The 17,946-nt window shown below is 40.6% G+C and overlaps 1 protein-coding gene across 5 annotated transcripts in view; it reads left to right on the top strand.

Annotated features, from left to right (window-relative positions):
* Positions 1-3,553, top strand: part of TXNRD3 (thioredoxin reductase 3) — a 49,411-nt gene extending 45,858 nt beyond the window's left edge. For 3 of the 5 annotated variants that reach the window (XM_054480801.2, XM_054480799.2, XM_063661696.1), the window contains exons 15-16: positions 2,418-2,552; positions 3,078-3,553. In XM_054480801.2, the coding sequence (XP_054336776.1) occupies positions 2,418-2,552; positions 3,078-3,140 (198 nt within the window). In that variant the 3' untranslated portion in view covers positions 3,141-3,553. The other 2 variants (XM_063661698.1, XM_063661697.1) reach the window with 2 other exon arrangements.
* Positions 3,554-17,946: the final 14,393 nt, after the last annotated feature.

Raw genomic sequence — 17,946 nt, 5'->3', positions numbered from 1 at the left:
TATTTTTAGTATTTGGATTTCTATAATTTTTTTTCTTGGAGACAGGATCTTGCCATGTTGCCCAGGCTGGTCTCCAACTCCTGGCCTCAAGTGATCCTCCTGCTTCAGCTTCCTGAGCAGCTGGGACTGCTGCGCTTTTATAATCTTTCTAAGGTAGCTTTCAGGACAATGCAGAGCACCTCCATGTTGTCATTTAGATAACATGTCACAGAGGCTGAGCAGTGACAATTTGTGATTGAGCCCTACCAGTGTCCTCTCAAAACACATCACTGAAAGCTGCCTTTTCCCAGGGCCATCTTGATAGCTTGATAGTTTAAACTTGATAGTTTAGAACTAGAAGATCTGTGAAAATTCTGGTCATCAAATAATAAGTTGTATGTATGCATTTTATAAACAGACTGAATGTGTGTCAAAAGTCTTTAGATGGAGATGTTCACACAAAGTGAAACTTGACTTACTGAGCTAATTCCTGATGCTTTCACTAAAGCAACAGCCCATTATTGGAGGCTTTCCTCCTCTCAGTTACAAGGGGCGAGCATCAAAATGGTTAATAGCCTTCCTCAGTAGTGCAGTTTAAAGCACAGTTTGTTTATAATTTGCTTTATAAAGAATTCTGAATGTAGAAAGCAGTGTTAAGACTTGGTTCTTCTCTTGAAGAGTTTATCATCTGGGGAGAGGAAACATACAAATAGATAAATATGAACTGCAACAAGTGACATCTACATAAAAGTTTACTGAACAGCAGTCATTATCTTGTTTAATTCTCACATCTCTGTATTTATCTTATTCTCAGTATAACAGAAAACAGGGCGTCCCAGGCTAGTAGCCCATTAGCATGTGCTCTTTTGCCTGAATGGTGAAGTTATCCAGAGCTCTAGGGCTTAGTCTCTTGGTAGTTGCATTTGGCTACAGGGCAGTGACAGGGATGGTGGTCATAATGGCCCTGAAATGCTCCAGGTTGGGCAAGTTCGCAGCTGTGCTCCTGAGGGTGGGTGCTTATGTGCTGGGCTATATCCTGATTCTTTGGGACGAGTTATCTGAGGTCAATTTTTGGCAGTTGTGGGCTGCCTTTCCAAAGGGAGCAGGGAGAGACTGTACACATTGTTACCCTCCGAAAGTGAGAGGGTTGGGGTTTGATGGGAGAGCCGCTGCTGAAGGTGGGACTTGCAGCTGTCATGCTAGTTCTGACCTCCTCATGAGGGTGTGGGCTGCACCTCTGTGGCTGTCAGCCCTGTTTCCCATCTCTGAGCCCCTCTGCTATGTCCCACACCACCCCTCTGGCTCCCGCCCAGGTCCCGAGGCCACACTCTTGTCCTTGCTCTTTAACCATGGGGAGCGTGCCCCTTCCCTTTACCCTGGCCACATGCGTATTTCTTGAGCAGAACCCTCGAACTTACAAAATGGAAATACTTGACTCCAGCTCCAGGGTCAAAATTGTAAATGAGACTTCCCTCACTCAGGACCTTCATTTACAGTTATCAGTGGAGATTCTCACCAAGTGTCCTTACTTTGCTCTGAGCCGCACCCCTTTTCTGCTTGCTGAGCAACCCACCACCTCAGGTTCCAATGCAGCAGTCTTCTGTGGGCCCTGGGAACTCACTCTGAAGCCCCAGCCCAGGTGGCTTCTGCCTGCCCCCCCTCTGGAGTGCCCGTCAGCAGATGCGGATGCGTGTGACTGTTCTGAGCTGTTGCTTTTTCCAGAAGCTCAGTGGGCAAGGGTTTCTCCTGGCCCTGGCCTCCGTTGCCCTTTTATAGTCTTTCTCTTCATCTCTGGTACGCTTTAACTGTTGAAGATCACAGTGAAGGAAGATCACAGTGAAGGATAATCTGATGAAGGAACATTGACAAATGGACAGCCTAGAATGCACCGTTACCGTGGAAAACGACTGCACATCTTGCTTCCCGTCTTGGTGGGTCAGCTCATTGCCTGAACCCCATATCTCTCAGCACACAGCCCTGGGTGACGGCCCTGCACCAGCCTCTCCTTTGTCTCCATTTGATGTTGGGAGCAGGGCATCTTGCTTCCTGGGCCAGCAACCTCTTATTTCCAGTAAAACCTGCTGCCCTAGAGTTATTCCAGTGTTGGACTTTAATTCAGATTTGTTATGTTGTTGTTGAGCATTGTCTCAGCATAATTTGGAAATTTACATCATACTAATGAACTCCTTCATGCAGTGGGTAAATTGCTTGTTCTAGTAAATTTGAGTGCAAATTAACTCTGGATGTGCATTTACTGGCTCATTTAACAGATTCTTACAGTGGCTTAGTTTCATGGTAATGTTCTCTGCTCACTTTGACATTGAAGTTCTTTTTCTGTAGTAGATACTGTATATTTTAACTGTGAATTTGCAGTGAATGGATCCGTATTCAGACCATTAACCTACTGGGGTTCTCTTTGTTTTGTTTCTTTATTAAAGGATCGGGTGATAGGATTTCATATTCTTGGACCAAATGCTGGTGAGGTTACCCAAGGATTTGCAGCTGCAATGAAATGTGGGCTCACAAAACAGCTACTTGATGACACCATTGGAATTCACCCCACATGTGGGGAGGTAGGAAACAGGAGGTTTTAAAAATTGGCTTCAGTTGATGTAGTTTGAAAAACTATTATAAAGCACTTGTCAGAAAGATGTCATATTAGTAACTGATTTGTATATTTTTAAATTTATTTTATTTCATTTTATTTTTTTCAGACAGGGTCTCACTCTGTCATCCAGGCTGGAGTGCAGTAGCATGATCTTGACTCACTGCAACCTCCACCTTCCAGGTTCAAGTGATTCTCCTGCCTCAGCCTCCTGAGTAGCTGGGACTACAGGTGTGCACCACCACGCCTGGCTAATTTTTGTATTTTTAGTAGAGATGGGGTTTCACCATGTTGGCCAGGCTGGTCTCGAACTTCTGACCTCAAGTGATCCACCCGCCTCAGCCTCCCAAAGTACTGGGATTACAGGCATGAGCCACCATGCCTGGCCAGATTTGTATATTTTCAAGAATAGCATAAATATAATATTCAGAATGTGTTATTTTAAAACAGTACTAACATCTAAATATGTATTTGTTTTCTTTCTCTTGAACAGGTGTTCACGACTTTGGAAATCACAAAGTCGTCGGGACTAGACATCACTCAGAAAGGCTGCTGAGGGTAGGCCTGCTGCTGTTTAGTTTTCCTTGTCATTTTCTCATTTCTCTCAAAGATAAGAATGCTCTCGGATAAAATGAGCCTGTGCTCATGACAGCTGCTCTGTTACTCAGGGACCAGTGCAGGGCTGTCTTACGACACTTAGATGAGAAAGTAGACAAGGAAAGAGGACAGCAGTGGGCATCTGCGTTGTGGTCTTGCTGACTGCGAGAAGCAGTGGGACTGCTTCCTTGACGCCTTAGCTTGGAGCCCTGTTGTGAGGTGAGCCAAGGCCGACTCTTGCAAGCCAGGACTGAGCTTCCCTCGGAAAGACCTTTGAGTGGCACCGTTCACCTAAGTTAGCTTTTCTGGTCACCATTGTTTTTATCCCCTTTGCTTTGTTGTTTCTATGAAAATATATTTTCAATTAAGAAACGCTGTAAAGTGGTGGTTTTCTAGTGTGTGGGCCTAGAATTCACACATGCTCACTGGTGAACAGTGTCTGTGGGCTGCTGTGGGCTGCATTTGGATAGCTGTCTGCATTAGCAGGAAGCTGTACACACTGTGTAGGGTTAGTCATCTCTTTTCTTTTTTGAGGCACATTTAACCTACTGTCAAAATGCTGACTCATGCTTCACCCTCACACTCACTACTTGGTGGTGATAACCTTGAAGCTATTCTCCCCTAATTAATATCTCTAGACTGAGCAAAATATCTCATGTAAGATAAAAGTACTTGCATTGCTTTTTCATGTTCATCTTAATAGTATTATTTCCAAAAGTTTTTAATACTGTATTATGTGAAATCTAATTTATCTGTGAAATAATTCCATCACAGTCTATTTAATGATGATCAAGTTCCATAAATGAATATAGGTAATATTAAGTGGTTGCATGGGAATTTACAAACATGTCAGCATTTCAGAGGTCCTTGAAGACAGAGGCCCATCCAAGGTCCTTTTGGAAAACCTCTGTGTTCTTGAGTATGCCACACAGTAGCCAATGCAAGGTTATTTTAGGCCACTTGCTCTCATGAGCCACACTAGCTGTTTAGCTTAAGATTGGATAGGCTGGGGTCACAATTTCTAGCCATTTGTCTTAAAAGACAAATGTTAAGCTAACAGTTAGGAACAGTGTTTGTAGGCAGGCATTTTGTTATCCTCTTTGGAGGCAGGGAATGGAGCAGTGGAGGAGTGGGGCTGGGAACCCAAAGAAAACTGACATAGGACCTAGTTATGGAGTGGCTTTTTTATTTGGGAGAAAAAAATACAAATGTTTCCAAAAGGTGTAAAGTATGTTGCGGTAATTGCTATCCGTGTGGCAGAAACAGTGCAGCGGGAAGCAGAGGGAGATGTTATTAATTTCTATTGGCTGTGGGGCAGGGGTAGGGTAATTGAACAGAGTTTAATGAAAGTAGCCGTATTTGAGCTGAATTGCGGAGATGAAAGGATTAGATTAGAAGCAATATGGAGAGGGTGTGATTAATGCTTTCAACAGACTTGATTTAAATACTTGATAAAATATATTTTTAATAATTTTGTTACTGTATTGCTGAGTGCCACACACACACAGAGCCAGCAGAATCCCAAATGAAGCAAAACCAAGAACGCTGGAAGCCTTCAACTCCTGCTTTGCACTGAGCATGGGGCAAAAAAACCGAAATTCCAGGCTTGCATGGGTGGAGTTTCTAATAGGAAACCTTTGTGTAAAGCTGGAAGCCCAATGGGCTGTACCCCAATGGAAAGTTCAGTGGGAAACAGACTGCCTCACAGAGAGAGGCAGCAGAGAAGCCTGTCTTCTCACTGATGTGGGTGGAAAGAAGCAATCCATCTTAAGCATTTGTAACGACTGTCCAGGTTACAGACCACTGGAACGGCTAATTATCTTTCTTTTGCAAGGAGGGGAGGATGCTTACATATAAACTTATCTGTGTTGGCTTCTTCTCACCCTTTTATTTTCCTCTCTGTCTCTTTTCCCTCTTTTTTCCTCTCCTGGGGTAAATATGGTACCTATATATTGATGAGAGACTAATTTTACCTGGAAGATAAAACTAGTATGCATCAAATAACATACAGATATATATAGATCTGCAAGGAATAATTGATACTGTCCGTTATAGTGGAGATTTTAACATACTTCAGTAATTAGGTCAGACACACAAAAAAACAGTAAAGACTTATTTTTGAATAGCAGAATTAACAAGCTCAACTCAAAGATTGTACCCAATATGAAAGCATACTCATTTCAAGCATGCATAGAATATTTATGGAGTTTGCCTTGGGCTAGGCCTTAAAGGCTAGGCTTAAGAAATTTCAAAAGGCTAGTGTTGTATAGGCATTAGCAAGAGGATTTCAGCTGTGGGACTAACTAAAAACCCAAAGACCTTAAACTCCATACAGCATGATGGAAAGTAGAGGGAGGAGTTGGTGTGAGGGAAGTGAGGGGTTAGTGGAGAACAAGCTGGAGAGTTGGTAGAACCAGGAGCTGCTTCACAGGAAGCAGAGAGCTATAGAAAGATCCTAGGCCTTGAAGAATGATAAATTTGGGAATGCCTGGTCTCATGACTTACTAGATGTGTGATAGAATAAATTGCTTAGATTTTCTTATTCTTCATTTATTAAGTATGGACAGTATTGCCTGTCTCACAGACTTAAAGAATTGAACATTTATTAAGTTGTTAATATAGCACTTTGGATGGAAAATCTTGGCTTCTGTGATGATAAGTAGGGTCCCATTAAGGAAGGCTCTTGCGGACACTCAACAGTACAACCAGTAGGCAGGCAGACAGGAAGAAGGGGGACAAATTGCTGCTCTTGCAGACTTTCACTGTGGAAGGGAGCCTCCAGGTTGGCCTCCAAATTGGATCTCCACCAATGGGAAATCACACCTTTGTATAGTCCCCACCTGTTACACCAGGGCTGGTCTGTGTGGCCAGTAGCATATGGCAGGAGTGATGGTATGTCCCTGCCAAGATTAGGTCATGAAGAGATTGCAGCTTAAGTTTTGGTCACCCTCATGCACTCTCTCAGGTCACTTGTTTTGCGAGAAGGCAGCTATCATGTTTTGATGACGCTCAGGAATCCTATGGAGAGGCCCATATGGTGAAGAACTGAAGTCTCCAACCAACAGTCAGCAAGAAACTGAGGTCTGCCAATGTCTGTGTGAACGAGCTTGGAAATGAATGCTACTCCAGTCAAGCCATCCCTGGGCCAGCAGCTTGATAGTAACCTCTTGGGAGACTTTGAACCAGAACCATTCAGTTGGTTACTCCAAATTCCTGATCCTTAGAAACTGTGAGAGAATAAATATTTGCAATTTAAGCTGCTAATTTTCAGAGTAATTTGCTACACAGCAATAGATAACTAATACATTCACCAAGGAAAACTAAAACTAGCACAGATCTGATCAGTTAATAAAATGTCTTGGGGACTTTATTCCCAGGACAGATAAAATAAACCTCATATAGATTTTAAAATTCAACAAAAAGGGATTAGGGCACAGACTTAGCACTGAACTTACTTCATAATTGCAAACAAGAAACCCCAAGCAGAGAAGTTCATGGGGTCTAGTGGAGTGCCCTCTGAGTTGGTGGTCCTGAGCTGTGGCTGTGACAGGTTCCTGCTAAACTTCAATTAAAGCATCCTTGTCAAAGCTTGCACCAAAGATTACTAGGGAAACCTGTTCATCAAACAAAGCTGTGTTTATTAAGCTTAGCAAGGAAGAGCTCAGCCTTGACAGAGTTGAGTCTCAGTATCATTGCAAATGGGAGTTAGGAGAAGGTACTTTGTGAGACTAGGGTTAGTCAGAGGGTAGTTATAGGAGAGAGATTAGTAAGTGTGTCTTGGCAGCAGTTGGTCAGAGTTTGAAAACTATTTGCTGGAATGGTCTGTTAGTGGTCTTATTTTTAGAATTGGGGGTATACGAGACCATATTGAGTTTCTGTTACTGTAGTCTTTTCCTGAAACATGGATCTGAATGAGCTAGTGTAAAAGATTTTCAACTTAGATAATTTGTTGTACAACATGGCTTAGTATGGTTCATCTGTTTTTGAGTAATAGTACACTTGTTAAGTTGTTGGCTTTATTTTCCAATGGAGAACCATCCAGTGCTTCTAAGCAGGGAATGACAATGAGACCTGTTAGGATTTTATTGCAAAAGATTATTAAATATTTATTGAGACTTATGTTTCGAGCCATGCTGGAATTACAGTAACTATACTCACTTTTCCTCCATAAGCAAACTGGAGGATATATGAAATGACTACACCCAAACATGGAACAACAAACTGCAGGATGGTGATCCCAGACAGAAGGGAAACAAATGAGGTGATACTTAATGGTTGCCTCAACTTTCTGCATGGAAGTAATTTTCAGCTCCAAACAAAGGGAGAACTCAGACAGCCTGGTGACCTTCCTGAGTTATGGTGGACATCAGAGTTTAGGGAGGTTCAGACAGCTGACAGTTGTAGAGGAGACACAGGTGGGAGCTATGGAGAAAAGAGCTCCAGAAATCTGCAAAAGTGTCCCCTTGAGTCTTTGCTGAGGACTAAATCTTTAGAATGGAATTCAGAGGACACATCCTGTGAAAAGGGGGACACATCCTTAGAATGAAATTCTAGAAGGTTGGGCAAAAAGTGACAAGGATTTGTAAGTTGAATAATTACTGGAGGTCTCAGAAGGTGGAGAAAAGTTCAAGCTCTGACCACCACAGAGGATTCTTCAATGATCCCTCCAGGCATTTTGTGAAGACCTCGTAAGGAGTCATGTCTTAGTATTAGGGTGTAGCTGGAGTGAAAGCTATCTGTCCTAGATAAAATTGAAAAATCCTAGGCTTGATGGAACCACGATGATCCAAAAGTAATGGCCTGCAAGAGAAAGCATAACACTCTTTAAAGGAAAACAGCAAAACATTCAACAATATAACAACCATAATGTCCAATATTTGGTTAAAAAAATTAATGCACATGCCAAGAAGGAGGAAAATGTGACCCATAGCCAGAAGAAAAATCAATGAGTAGAAACAGACACAGAAGTGACAGATATGATGGAACTAACAAGGATGTTAGAGCCTTGTTAAAACTATGTTCAAGTATTTGCATGGAAACATAAACACAATGAGAGAAATGGGAGATGTTAAGAAGAACCAAATCAAACTTGCTGAGATGAAAAATTACAATATTTGTTTCAGGGGGCCTCATGAGCCTTAGCTAGTTTGGTACTTTGCTGAAAGTACTCATAACTCAACATAAAGTTATACTCATGCCTATGGATTATTATAGCAAAGGATCAAGTGCAGGAATAGCAAAAACAACAAAAGAAAACAAAAGTCAAAGGTTAGATCACACACAGGCTTCTACGACCTCCATGTCTCTTTGAAAGGCATACAGATGTGATGTGCTTTTTTCTCCAGCTGTGAACTGAAAGATACATGTGATATATCTCCACCCAAAGAAGCTCACTCAAGTACTGGAGTTCAGAGTTCTTCAAGGGGGACTGGTCACATAGCTACATGAGAAGCATGGTGTGGATGCCAGACCAGGCACCAGATGCACATCATGAATCTTCGTGTTTACCTTAGACACTGATAAGCTGGTTCATTTTGACCCACCACTTTGGGCCTTTATAATAAGACTATCATTAAGCAGTAACTATGTGACCATTCCAGGAGTTTAGTTTTCAGGACTTGGCCAAAGATCCTTGTCCTGGCTACAGGGATAAGCAAGAACTGAGTAAAATAAGCCTATTGCATTAATTGTTTCCTGCCCATACCTCAAACTAATATTCACTGGATAGAATCAGCAGCAGATTACACAGTGTAGAAGAAAAAAATGAGTGAAGAAAAGATAGTTTCTACATAGCAGTAGAAACCATCCAAAATGAAGGACAGAAGGAAGAGACTAGAAAATAAAAACGCTGAATCAGTGAGCTCTGAAACAGTCTCAGATGGTTTAACATGTGTAATTAAGGTCCCGGGAAGGGGAAGCAGGAGAGCATCAGAACAATATTTTGGGAAATAATGGAAAAAATTTTTACAAATTTGATGCAAACTATAAAACCCAGAGATCTGAGCCCTGTAAACATAACACATCATGCTAAAGGCCTGTCTACCTCAGTAAATTTTACAAAGCCCATCATGTCTGGCTTTCAACAAAAAATTACAAGGTATGCTAAAAGACAGGAAACTGTTTGAGACAGAGCAAGCATCAGAACTAGAATCAGATATGACGTGTTGGGATTATCAAATTGGGAATTTAAAACAACAAAAATAAATGTGTTAAGGGTTCTAACTGAAAAAAAGTAGAGAACATTCAAGACCTGATGTGTAATATAAACAGAGAAATGGAAATTCTAAAAACTAAAAGGGAATGCTAGAAATCAAATCCGCTATAATCAAAATGAGGATGGCCTTTGGTGGCTCATGAGTAGACTGGCCACAGCTGGGTAAAGAAGCAGTGAGCTTGAAGACAGGTTGAAAGAAACTTCCCAAAGTGAAATGCAACGAGAAAAAAGAAATGAGGAAATAAAAAGAGATCATCCAAGAATGAGGAAGAATTTCAAAGGCTGTAACATATGTGTAATTGAACTACCAGAAGAAAAAGGAGAATGGAGAAGAAGAAATATTTGAAGTAATAATGCCTGAGAATTCTACAAAATTAATGACAGCTACCAAACCAGAGATCTAGGAAGCTTGGGGAACACCAAGCAGGATAAATACCCCAACAACAAAAAACTACACCTAGGCATGTCATATTCAAACTGTAGAATTTAAAAAGAAAATCTGAAAAAAGCCAAAGGGAAAAACCACCTTTTATATGGAGGAATAGGAATAAAAATTATAGTAGGCTTCTTACCAGAAACCATGAAAGCAAGAAGAGTAAAGTGAAATATTTTAAATGTTTAAAGGAAAATCCTGCCAACCTAGGATTCCATATTCAGTGAAAGTAACCTTCAAATATGAAAGAGAAAGATTTTCTTAGACAATGTTAAGTGGTATAGTGTTATCTGAAGGTTAAAGTGCACATTGGAAACTCTAGGACAATCACTGAATTTCAAGAGGAAGTATATATGTAAAGAGAGGAGATAAAATGGAACAAAATAAAATGCTCAGCTGAAACCAGAGAAGACAGAAAAGAGGGATTTAAAAGAAATACTGAATGCAACATAAAGCAGCTAGAAACATGGTGGATGTTAATTCATATATATTAATTTAGTAGGTGATTGGGGCTGGACATGGTTGTGCACATCAGTAGTCCCAGCTATTTGGGAGGCTGAGGCAGGAGGATTGCTTGATCATGCTCACACCACTGCACTCCAGCCTGTGCAAGAGTGAGACCCTGTCTCAAAAAAAAAAAAAAAAAAAAAAGTGAAGGAGATCTAAATACACCAATTGTAACAGCGCCTCACTCCATTTTTGATGTTTGCTGACAGTTTTTAAACCTCATCCCCCTGTCTCTTTGTCCACATCTGGGCAAGCTGATAAAAAGCCCAGGTGCTTGTGTGAAGTTAAGACTGTGAAAACTCCAGCCCATGCATGGGAATCCCCAATTTCATGGTGTTTAGCAGCCCCACCCGCTAAACACCATGAAAACACCAATCCAATCTTCCTTCCCTGTTTTCTCCAGCCTTTTTTGCATCAACTTGGGAAGTCTTCCCTGCTCTCCCAGAAAGCCTCACTATGTGTGTAATAAACCTTTTCATGTGCTCTTGGGGTGTATTTGAGGTCTTCAGTCTTGTCAACCGAACCACAGTTGGACTGCAGATCCATCCTGTCCCTGTGATGTGGTCGCGATAGTTGGCCAGGAAGCAGGACATCTTGATGATGACTATTGTGGCAGGGTGAGGGGTTCCTTCTCTTGCTTTGGCTTGCTAACTGGCTGTGCTGCTTGCTGACAAGCTTGCACTTTGAGCTGTGCTATTTTGTGTTGCATTGCGGAGTTCTGCTGAGCCTCCATTAAGAATTTAACTGACACAAGTTGGAAATTTTGACTATTGGTATTCAGGACCAGAGCATGGGATTGGGTCATTCGTTAAAGTGGCCTTGGAGCATCTGTCTTGGTACAGAGCTACCTGTATGTCTCAGATCAAATTGTATGTCTCACGCACAGGCATAACTGATGCTAGACTCGGGGGAATGACTCCTACCCAGTGAGCATTGGCTATATTCTTAAGCAGTCATAACCCCTGTTCTATAGTGCTCAGGGGAAAGAATGATACCTTGTGCAATGCATGGGCTCCTCAATTGGTTGTTCATGTGGAGAAGGAGCAGTTAGCTGTGTGATGTGCTAAGATCACACTCCTAAAAGCAGGTACTTTACTAGGACACTACAAAATGTCTTTTCAGCTACTGCTGCGTATGCCTGTCACTAAAAGGATCTTAATCCTCAAGGTTATAGGAAAAAATTACCCATGGCATTCCCATGGCACAGGCAAGGAGTTAATTCCACGGTTGCCATGTGGGAGGCCTCTAACTAATGATACTGATTTGAGATTCTTTAGGGGAAGACAATTTTAAGTATGAGCAGCATGGAGAGGACCCCATCCCTGAAGTGTGTTCAGTAACCACTATGAAAAGGGGAGGGATAGAGGGAAGGTAGGAAAGAGGGAAGGAGAGAGAGAAGGAAAAAGGGAGTGAGGAAGAACGGAGAGAAGGAAAGAAGGGAGGAAAGGAAGCGGGAAGGAGGGGAAGGAAGGAGAGAATGGAAGGAAAGTAGGGAATGGGGAAGGAAGGAAGGCAGGCAGAGGGGAAGGAAGGAGGGGAGGAAGGAAGGATAGAGGTGGGAAGGAAGGAGGGAGGGAGGGAAGGAGGAAAGGAAGAAGGAAGGGAGGGAAGATAATGGGGGTGGGGAGAAGCAAAAAACTAAAATAGAAGCTCACAGTTTTACCCAATTGGAAATCTAAAATTGTCTTTAAAAATTTATATAACAAAAAGATTAATGGACACTGATTGGCTGTTTGTTTCTTTAAAAAAAAAAACTTTCTGAAGTATACAATTCAGTGGTGTTAAATAAACATCATCACTATCCATTTCAGAAGTTAAAAAAAAAATTCCAAATAGGAACTCTACTCATTAAACAATAACTCTCCATGCCTTCTCCCCTAAGCCTCTGGTAACCACAATTCTACTTATTGTCTGTATAAATTTGCCTGTTCTAACACCTCATATACGTGGAATTATACAATATTTGTCCTTTTGTGTCTGGCTTATTTCACTCAGCATTATGTTATAGCATTGTCATAATTTCATTCCTTTTGAAGGCTGAATAATGTTTTGTTGTTTGGATATACTGCATTTTCTTTATCCATTTATCTGTTGGTGGGCACTTGAGTGGTTTCCACCTTTTGGGTATTGTGAATAATGCTGCTGTGAACATTGGTGTACATGCATCTGTTGGGAGTCCTTGCTTTCAATTCTTTGGGGTATATACCCAGGAGTGGAATTGCTGGATCATATGGTAACTCCATATTTAATCTTTGAGGAACTGCCAGATTGTTTTCCACAGTGGCTACATCATTTTACATTTTCCTCAACAATGCACGAGGTTCCAGTTTCTCTACATCCTCACCAACACTTGCTATTTTCATATCCTAATGGCTGCAAATTGGTAGCGTATGGGTTTTTATTTGCATTTACCTAAATAAAGCCTAATTAAAACATCAGACAAGTGGCCGGGCGCAGTGGCTCACGCCGGTAATCCCAGCACTTTGGGAGACTGAGGCGGGCGGATCACGAGGTCAGGAGATCGAGACCATCCTGGCTAACACGGTGAAACCCCGTCTCTACTAAAAATACAAAAATTAGCTGGGCCTGGTGGTGGTGGGCATCTGTAGTCCCAGCTACTCCGAAGGCTGAGGCAGGAGAATGATGTGAACCCAGGAGGCGGAGCTTGCAGTGAGCCGAGATTGTGCCACTGCGCTCCAGCCTGTGTGACAGAGTGAGACTCCTTCTAAAAAAAAAAAAAAAAAAAAAAAAATATATATATATATATATATATATATATATATATATATAATCAGACAAGTTGCTGTTAAGGTATTCAAAAGTAAGGTATTCTACAAAATACCTCACCAGTACTCTTGAAAGCTGTTAAGGTCATGTAAAATAAGGAGGGTCTAAAAAACTATCATAGTCAAGAGAAGCCTAAGGAGACATGGCAATCAAATAAGATGTAATGTCCTGGATGAGAACCTGGAACAGAAAATAACTAATGTTTTTATCTAATCTGAGTAAACTATTGACTTTAATAATGTAACGTGGTTCATTAATTGTAACATGTGTACCATACTAATAAGGGAAACTGGGTGGAGTGAGGGGGTAGGTAGGAACTCTGTATTATTTTCTCCATTTTTTGTACATATAAACTGTCCTAAAATCTGTTTATTTTTTAATGAAAAATCTACAGAAATTAACAAAATAATAGCAAAATATTTTGAACAACTCTATCCCACTAAATTAAAAAAAACTTATGGAAAATGGACAAACACCTGGAGAAACTGACTCAAGAAGAAATAGAAAATTTGAATATTGCTGTATTCATTAAAGAAATAAAATGTATCATTAAAACCTTTCTGCAGTGAAAAAAACAAGACTAAATGGCTTTGCCGTCAAATTTTTTCAAACATTTAAGGAGAAAAAGAAGCCAATTCTACACAAATAGGAGAAGGAAGGAACACTTCCCAACGCTTGCATCCAGCAGAACACTGGTACCCAAAAACTGACAAAGATTTTGAGAGAAAATAACTATAGACCAATACAGCATATGAAAATCAACTCCAATATTCCTAAAAATTCTATCTTCAATCCAACAAATTATACAATGGGTAATACATCATGACCATCATGACCAAGTTTATATCCCAAGAATGCAATGAAATAATATGAGAAATAAAAGAAAGAAAGCAATATAGTCATCTCAATAGATTTAGAAGACAAAATTTTTTTGTTTTTTTATTATGTTTATCACTTATCCTCAAGTTTGCATTTATGATATAAATTCTGAGCTAACTAGGAATAGAACATCCTCAAACAAATGACATCTACAGAAAAAGTACAACTAACATTATACTAAGATGACTGAGCACAGGCAAGGATGCTGACTTTTACCATTTTTATTTAACATTGTAATGGAGGTCCTAGTCAGTTAAGTGGTGCAGGAACGATAAATAAAAAGCACACAAATTTGAAAGGGAGACCTAAATGTCCTTATTTGCTGATGACATGATTGTGTACATAGAAAGTCCTAAGAAATCTGCCAGAAATAACTACCAGAACTTCCAGATGAATTTAAAAGTTGAAGAATACAAAGTTAACATAAAAAATCAATTGTATTTCTTTTTTTATTCTTTTTTTTTTTTTTGAGATGGAGTCTTGCTCTGTTGCCCAGGCTGGAGTGCAGTGGCATGATCTCAGCTCACTGCAACCTCCACTTCCTGGGTTCACACAATTCTCCTGCCTTAGCCTCCTGAGTAGCTGAGATTACAGGCATGCACCACCACGCCCAGCTAATTTTTGTATTTTTAGTAGAGATGGGGTTTCACCATGTTGGTCAGGCTGGTCTCAAACTCCTGACCTCGTGATCCACCCACCTCGGCCTCCCAAAGTGCTGGGATTACAGACATGAGCCACCACACTCACCAATCAATTGTATTTCTAAGAACTAACAACAAACCATATTGAATTGAAAATATGATTATAATATCATGTACAACAGCATATAAATATGAAATACTTAGAGATAGTTTTAACAAAATATGTGTAAGATCTTTATATGAAAAACTATAAAACATTGCTGAGAAATCATAAAATGAAATAAAGATATACCATATTTATGGATTGGAAGAGTCCATATTATTAAGATGTCTCTTTCTGCTCAAATTGATTTTTGGATTCCGTGCAACCCCAGTGAAAAATCCCAGCTTGGTGGCCAAAAAAAAAAATTCTTTTAATTTTTAAAAAAATTTCACACTTCCCGATGGATAATTTGCTGGATGTAGAAATCTGGGTTAATAACAATAATTATTTTTGAGACTGAGTCTTACTCTGTCACCCAGGCTAGAGTGCAGTGGCATGATCTTGGCTCACTGCAACCTCTGCCTCCCGGGTTCAAGCAATTCTCCTGCCTCAGCCTCCTGAGCAAGCTGGGACTACAGGCATGTGCCACTATACCTGGCTAATTTTTCTATTTTTAGTAGAGACAGGGTTTCACCACATTGGCCAAGCTAGTCTTGAACTCCTGACCTCAGGTAATCCACCTGCCTTGGCCTCCCAAAGTGCTGGGATTACAGGCACAAGCCACTGTACCTGGCCAATTTTCTTTCAGCAGTTATAAAATATGGTCCCACTTCCTTTTAGCTTTCATGGTTTCTAATGAGAAATCTGTAATTTGAATTGTCCCTTTATAAGTAAGTGTTGCTTTTCTCTGGTGGCTTTCAAAACAATCTTTCATTTGTACCAGTTTTATCATGATGTATTTAGATATAGATTTCTTTGGGTTTATCCTGCTTAGAGTTCACTGAGTTTCTTGCATCCTTGGATTTATGTCTGTGTCAAAATTGGGATATTTTCAGCCATTAGTTCTTCAAATATATTTTTATCCCTGCACCCTTTCTCCTCTTCTTCTGGGACTCTGATGACAAAAAGGCTAGATATTATTGTCACACAGTTCCCTGAAACTCAATTAAGTTTAATTTTTTTTCCTGCCAGTTGTTTAGATTGGATAATTTCTGTTGATCTGTCTTCAGGTTCATAGCCTTTTTAATCTGTCATCTCCGTTCTGCTATTGAGTCTATCTGATGCTTATTAAAATATTGGTTATTGCATTTTTCAGTTCTAAATTTTCCATTTTGTTGTTATTTATATCTTTTGTTTTTTTCCTGAGCCTTTCTATTATTTTATTCATTTCAGGAATATTTTCTATTACTGATAGGGACATTTTTATAAGAGCCATTTTCATATTTTCATCAGTTAATTTCACATCTGTATCAGCTCAGTGCTGGTGTCTATTGATTGTCCTTTCTTACACAAATAGAGATTATCTTGGTTTTTCATATGCTATTTTTTATATTGTATTCCAGACATTTTGAATATTATAAGTCTCTTGGTCTTGTTTAAATCTTATAGCAAAGGTTGACATTTTCATTTTATCAGGCAATTGACCTGATTGGGTTCAGGCTGCAAGTTCCTATCAGCATTGTATGGGGTTGGTTTCAATGTCATTTCCATTTTCAAAGTGTCCTGCCACCCAGTGTTCTCTCTGCAACTTGAAATGTCCCACAATTCAGTTGTCAAGGGCTATAGTGTGCTGTTTAGGGTCATATCCATAGGTATGTAGCTTTGAGTGAGATCAGTGATTTATAAACAACTTTGTGGGGTTGCATTCCCAAGTTCCTTCCTCTGTGCAAACTCACTAATATTTTCCAGTTCCCTAGGACTCCCTTTTTTTGTTTTTCTAGCCCCAAAGCTGGGATATTTTTCACCTCTCTCTGCCACACACTTTATGCAACTCTGTACATTAAGGGCCCAGTAGCAGGAGGACAGAGAGAGGAAAAAATGGGGTTGTCCTACATTCCAGAGATAAGGTTTCCCTCAGAGTTTTAGGCCTCTGCTATCACTGCTACCAATCTCATTGCCATGGAATTGCCTGGGGGCTGAGCATGAGCAGAGAAAAGGAAAAAAACAAAAAACAAAAACAGAATTTCTCCCACTGTCTCTGAGCCTCAGGAGGCCCTTTTCCCATTGCTCAAGTCAACAGTAGAAGGGCTTCAACTAGAGCTACCTGTCCTTGCCAATACCCAGTTCAGAGTTTCAGGCTGCACCAACCAGCCATTCCTCTGTTCCTCTCTATCTCTGCAGGCCTCCCTATTCCCTGAGACACAGCAATATTGAAATTAGGCCAGTTAATAACCCTACAGTGGCCTCTAAGTGTTCAAGTGAAAGGAAAGGAAGAGTTGTACATCTCTCACTTTAAATCAAAAGCTAGAAATGATTAGGCCCAGTGAGGACAGCATGTCAAAAGCTGAGATAGGCTGAGAGCTAAGCCTCTTGTGCCAAAGAGATAGCCAAATTGTGAATACAAAGGAAAAGTTTATGAAGGAAGTTAAAAATGCTACACAAGTGAACATGTGAATGGTTCACTGAAAGTGAAATAACCTTATTGCCCATATGGAGAAAGTTTTAGTGGTTTGGATAGAAGATCAAATCAGCCACAACATTCCCTCAAAGCCTAATCCAGAGCAAGGCCCAAACTCTTCAATTCTATGAAGGCTAAGAAAGGTGAGGAAGCTGCAGAAGAAAGATTTTAAGCCAGCAGAGGTTGGTTCATAAGGTTTAAGTACAGAAGCTGTCTTCATAACATAAAAGTGCAAGGTGGCCATGCGCGGTGGCTCACTCCTGTAATTCCAGCACTTTGGGAGGCCGAGACAGGCGAATCACGAAGTCAGGAGATTGAGACCATCCTGGCTAACATGGCGAAATCCCGTCTCTACTAAAAATACAAAAAATTAACCGGGCATGCTGGTGGGTGCTGTAGTCCCAGCTACTCGGGAGGCTGAGGCAGGAGAATGGCTTGAACCCGGGAGGCAGAGCTTGCAGTGAGCTGAGATCTCACCACTGCACTCCAGCCTGGGCAACAGAGTGAGACTCCGTCTCAAAAAAAAAAAAGTGCAAGGTGAAGCAAGTGCTGTTGGAGAAGCTGCAGCAAGTTATCTGGAAGATCTAGCCAAGATTATTGATGAAGGTGGTAAACAGCAGATTTTCAATGTAAGCAAAACAGTCTTATATTGAGAGAAGATGCTGTCTAGGACTTTCACAGCTAGAAAGAAGTTGATGCCTGGC

The sequence above is a fragment of the Pongo pygmaeus genome, chromosome 2 (assembly GCF_028885625.2).
Source record: "Pongo pygmaeus isolate AG05252 chromosome 2, NHGRI_mPonPyg2-v2.0_pri, whole genome shotgun sequence".
NCBI lineage: Eukaryota > Metazoa > Chordata > Mammalia > Primates > Hominidae > Pongo > Pongo pygmaeus.
This window is presented reverse-complemented; position numbering and strand designations above follow the sequence as displayed.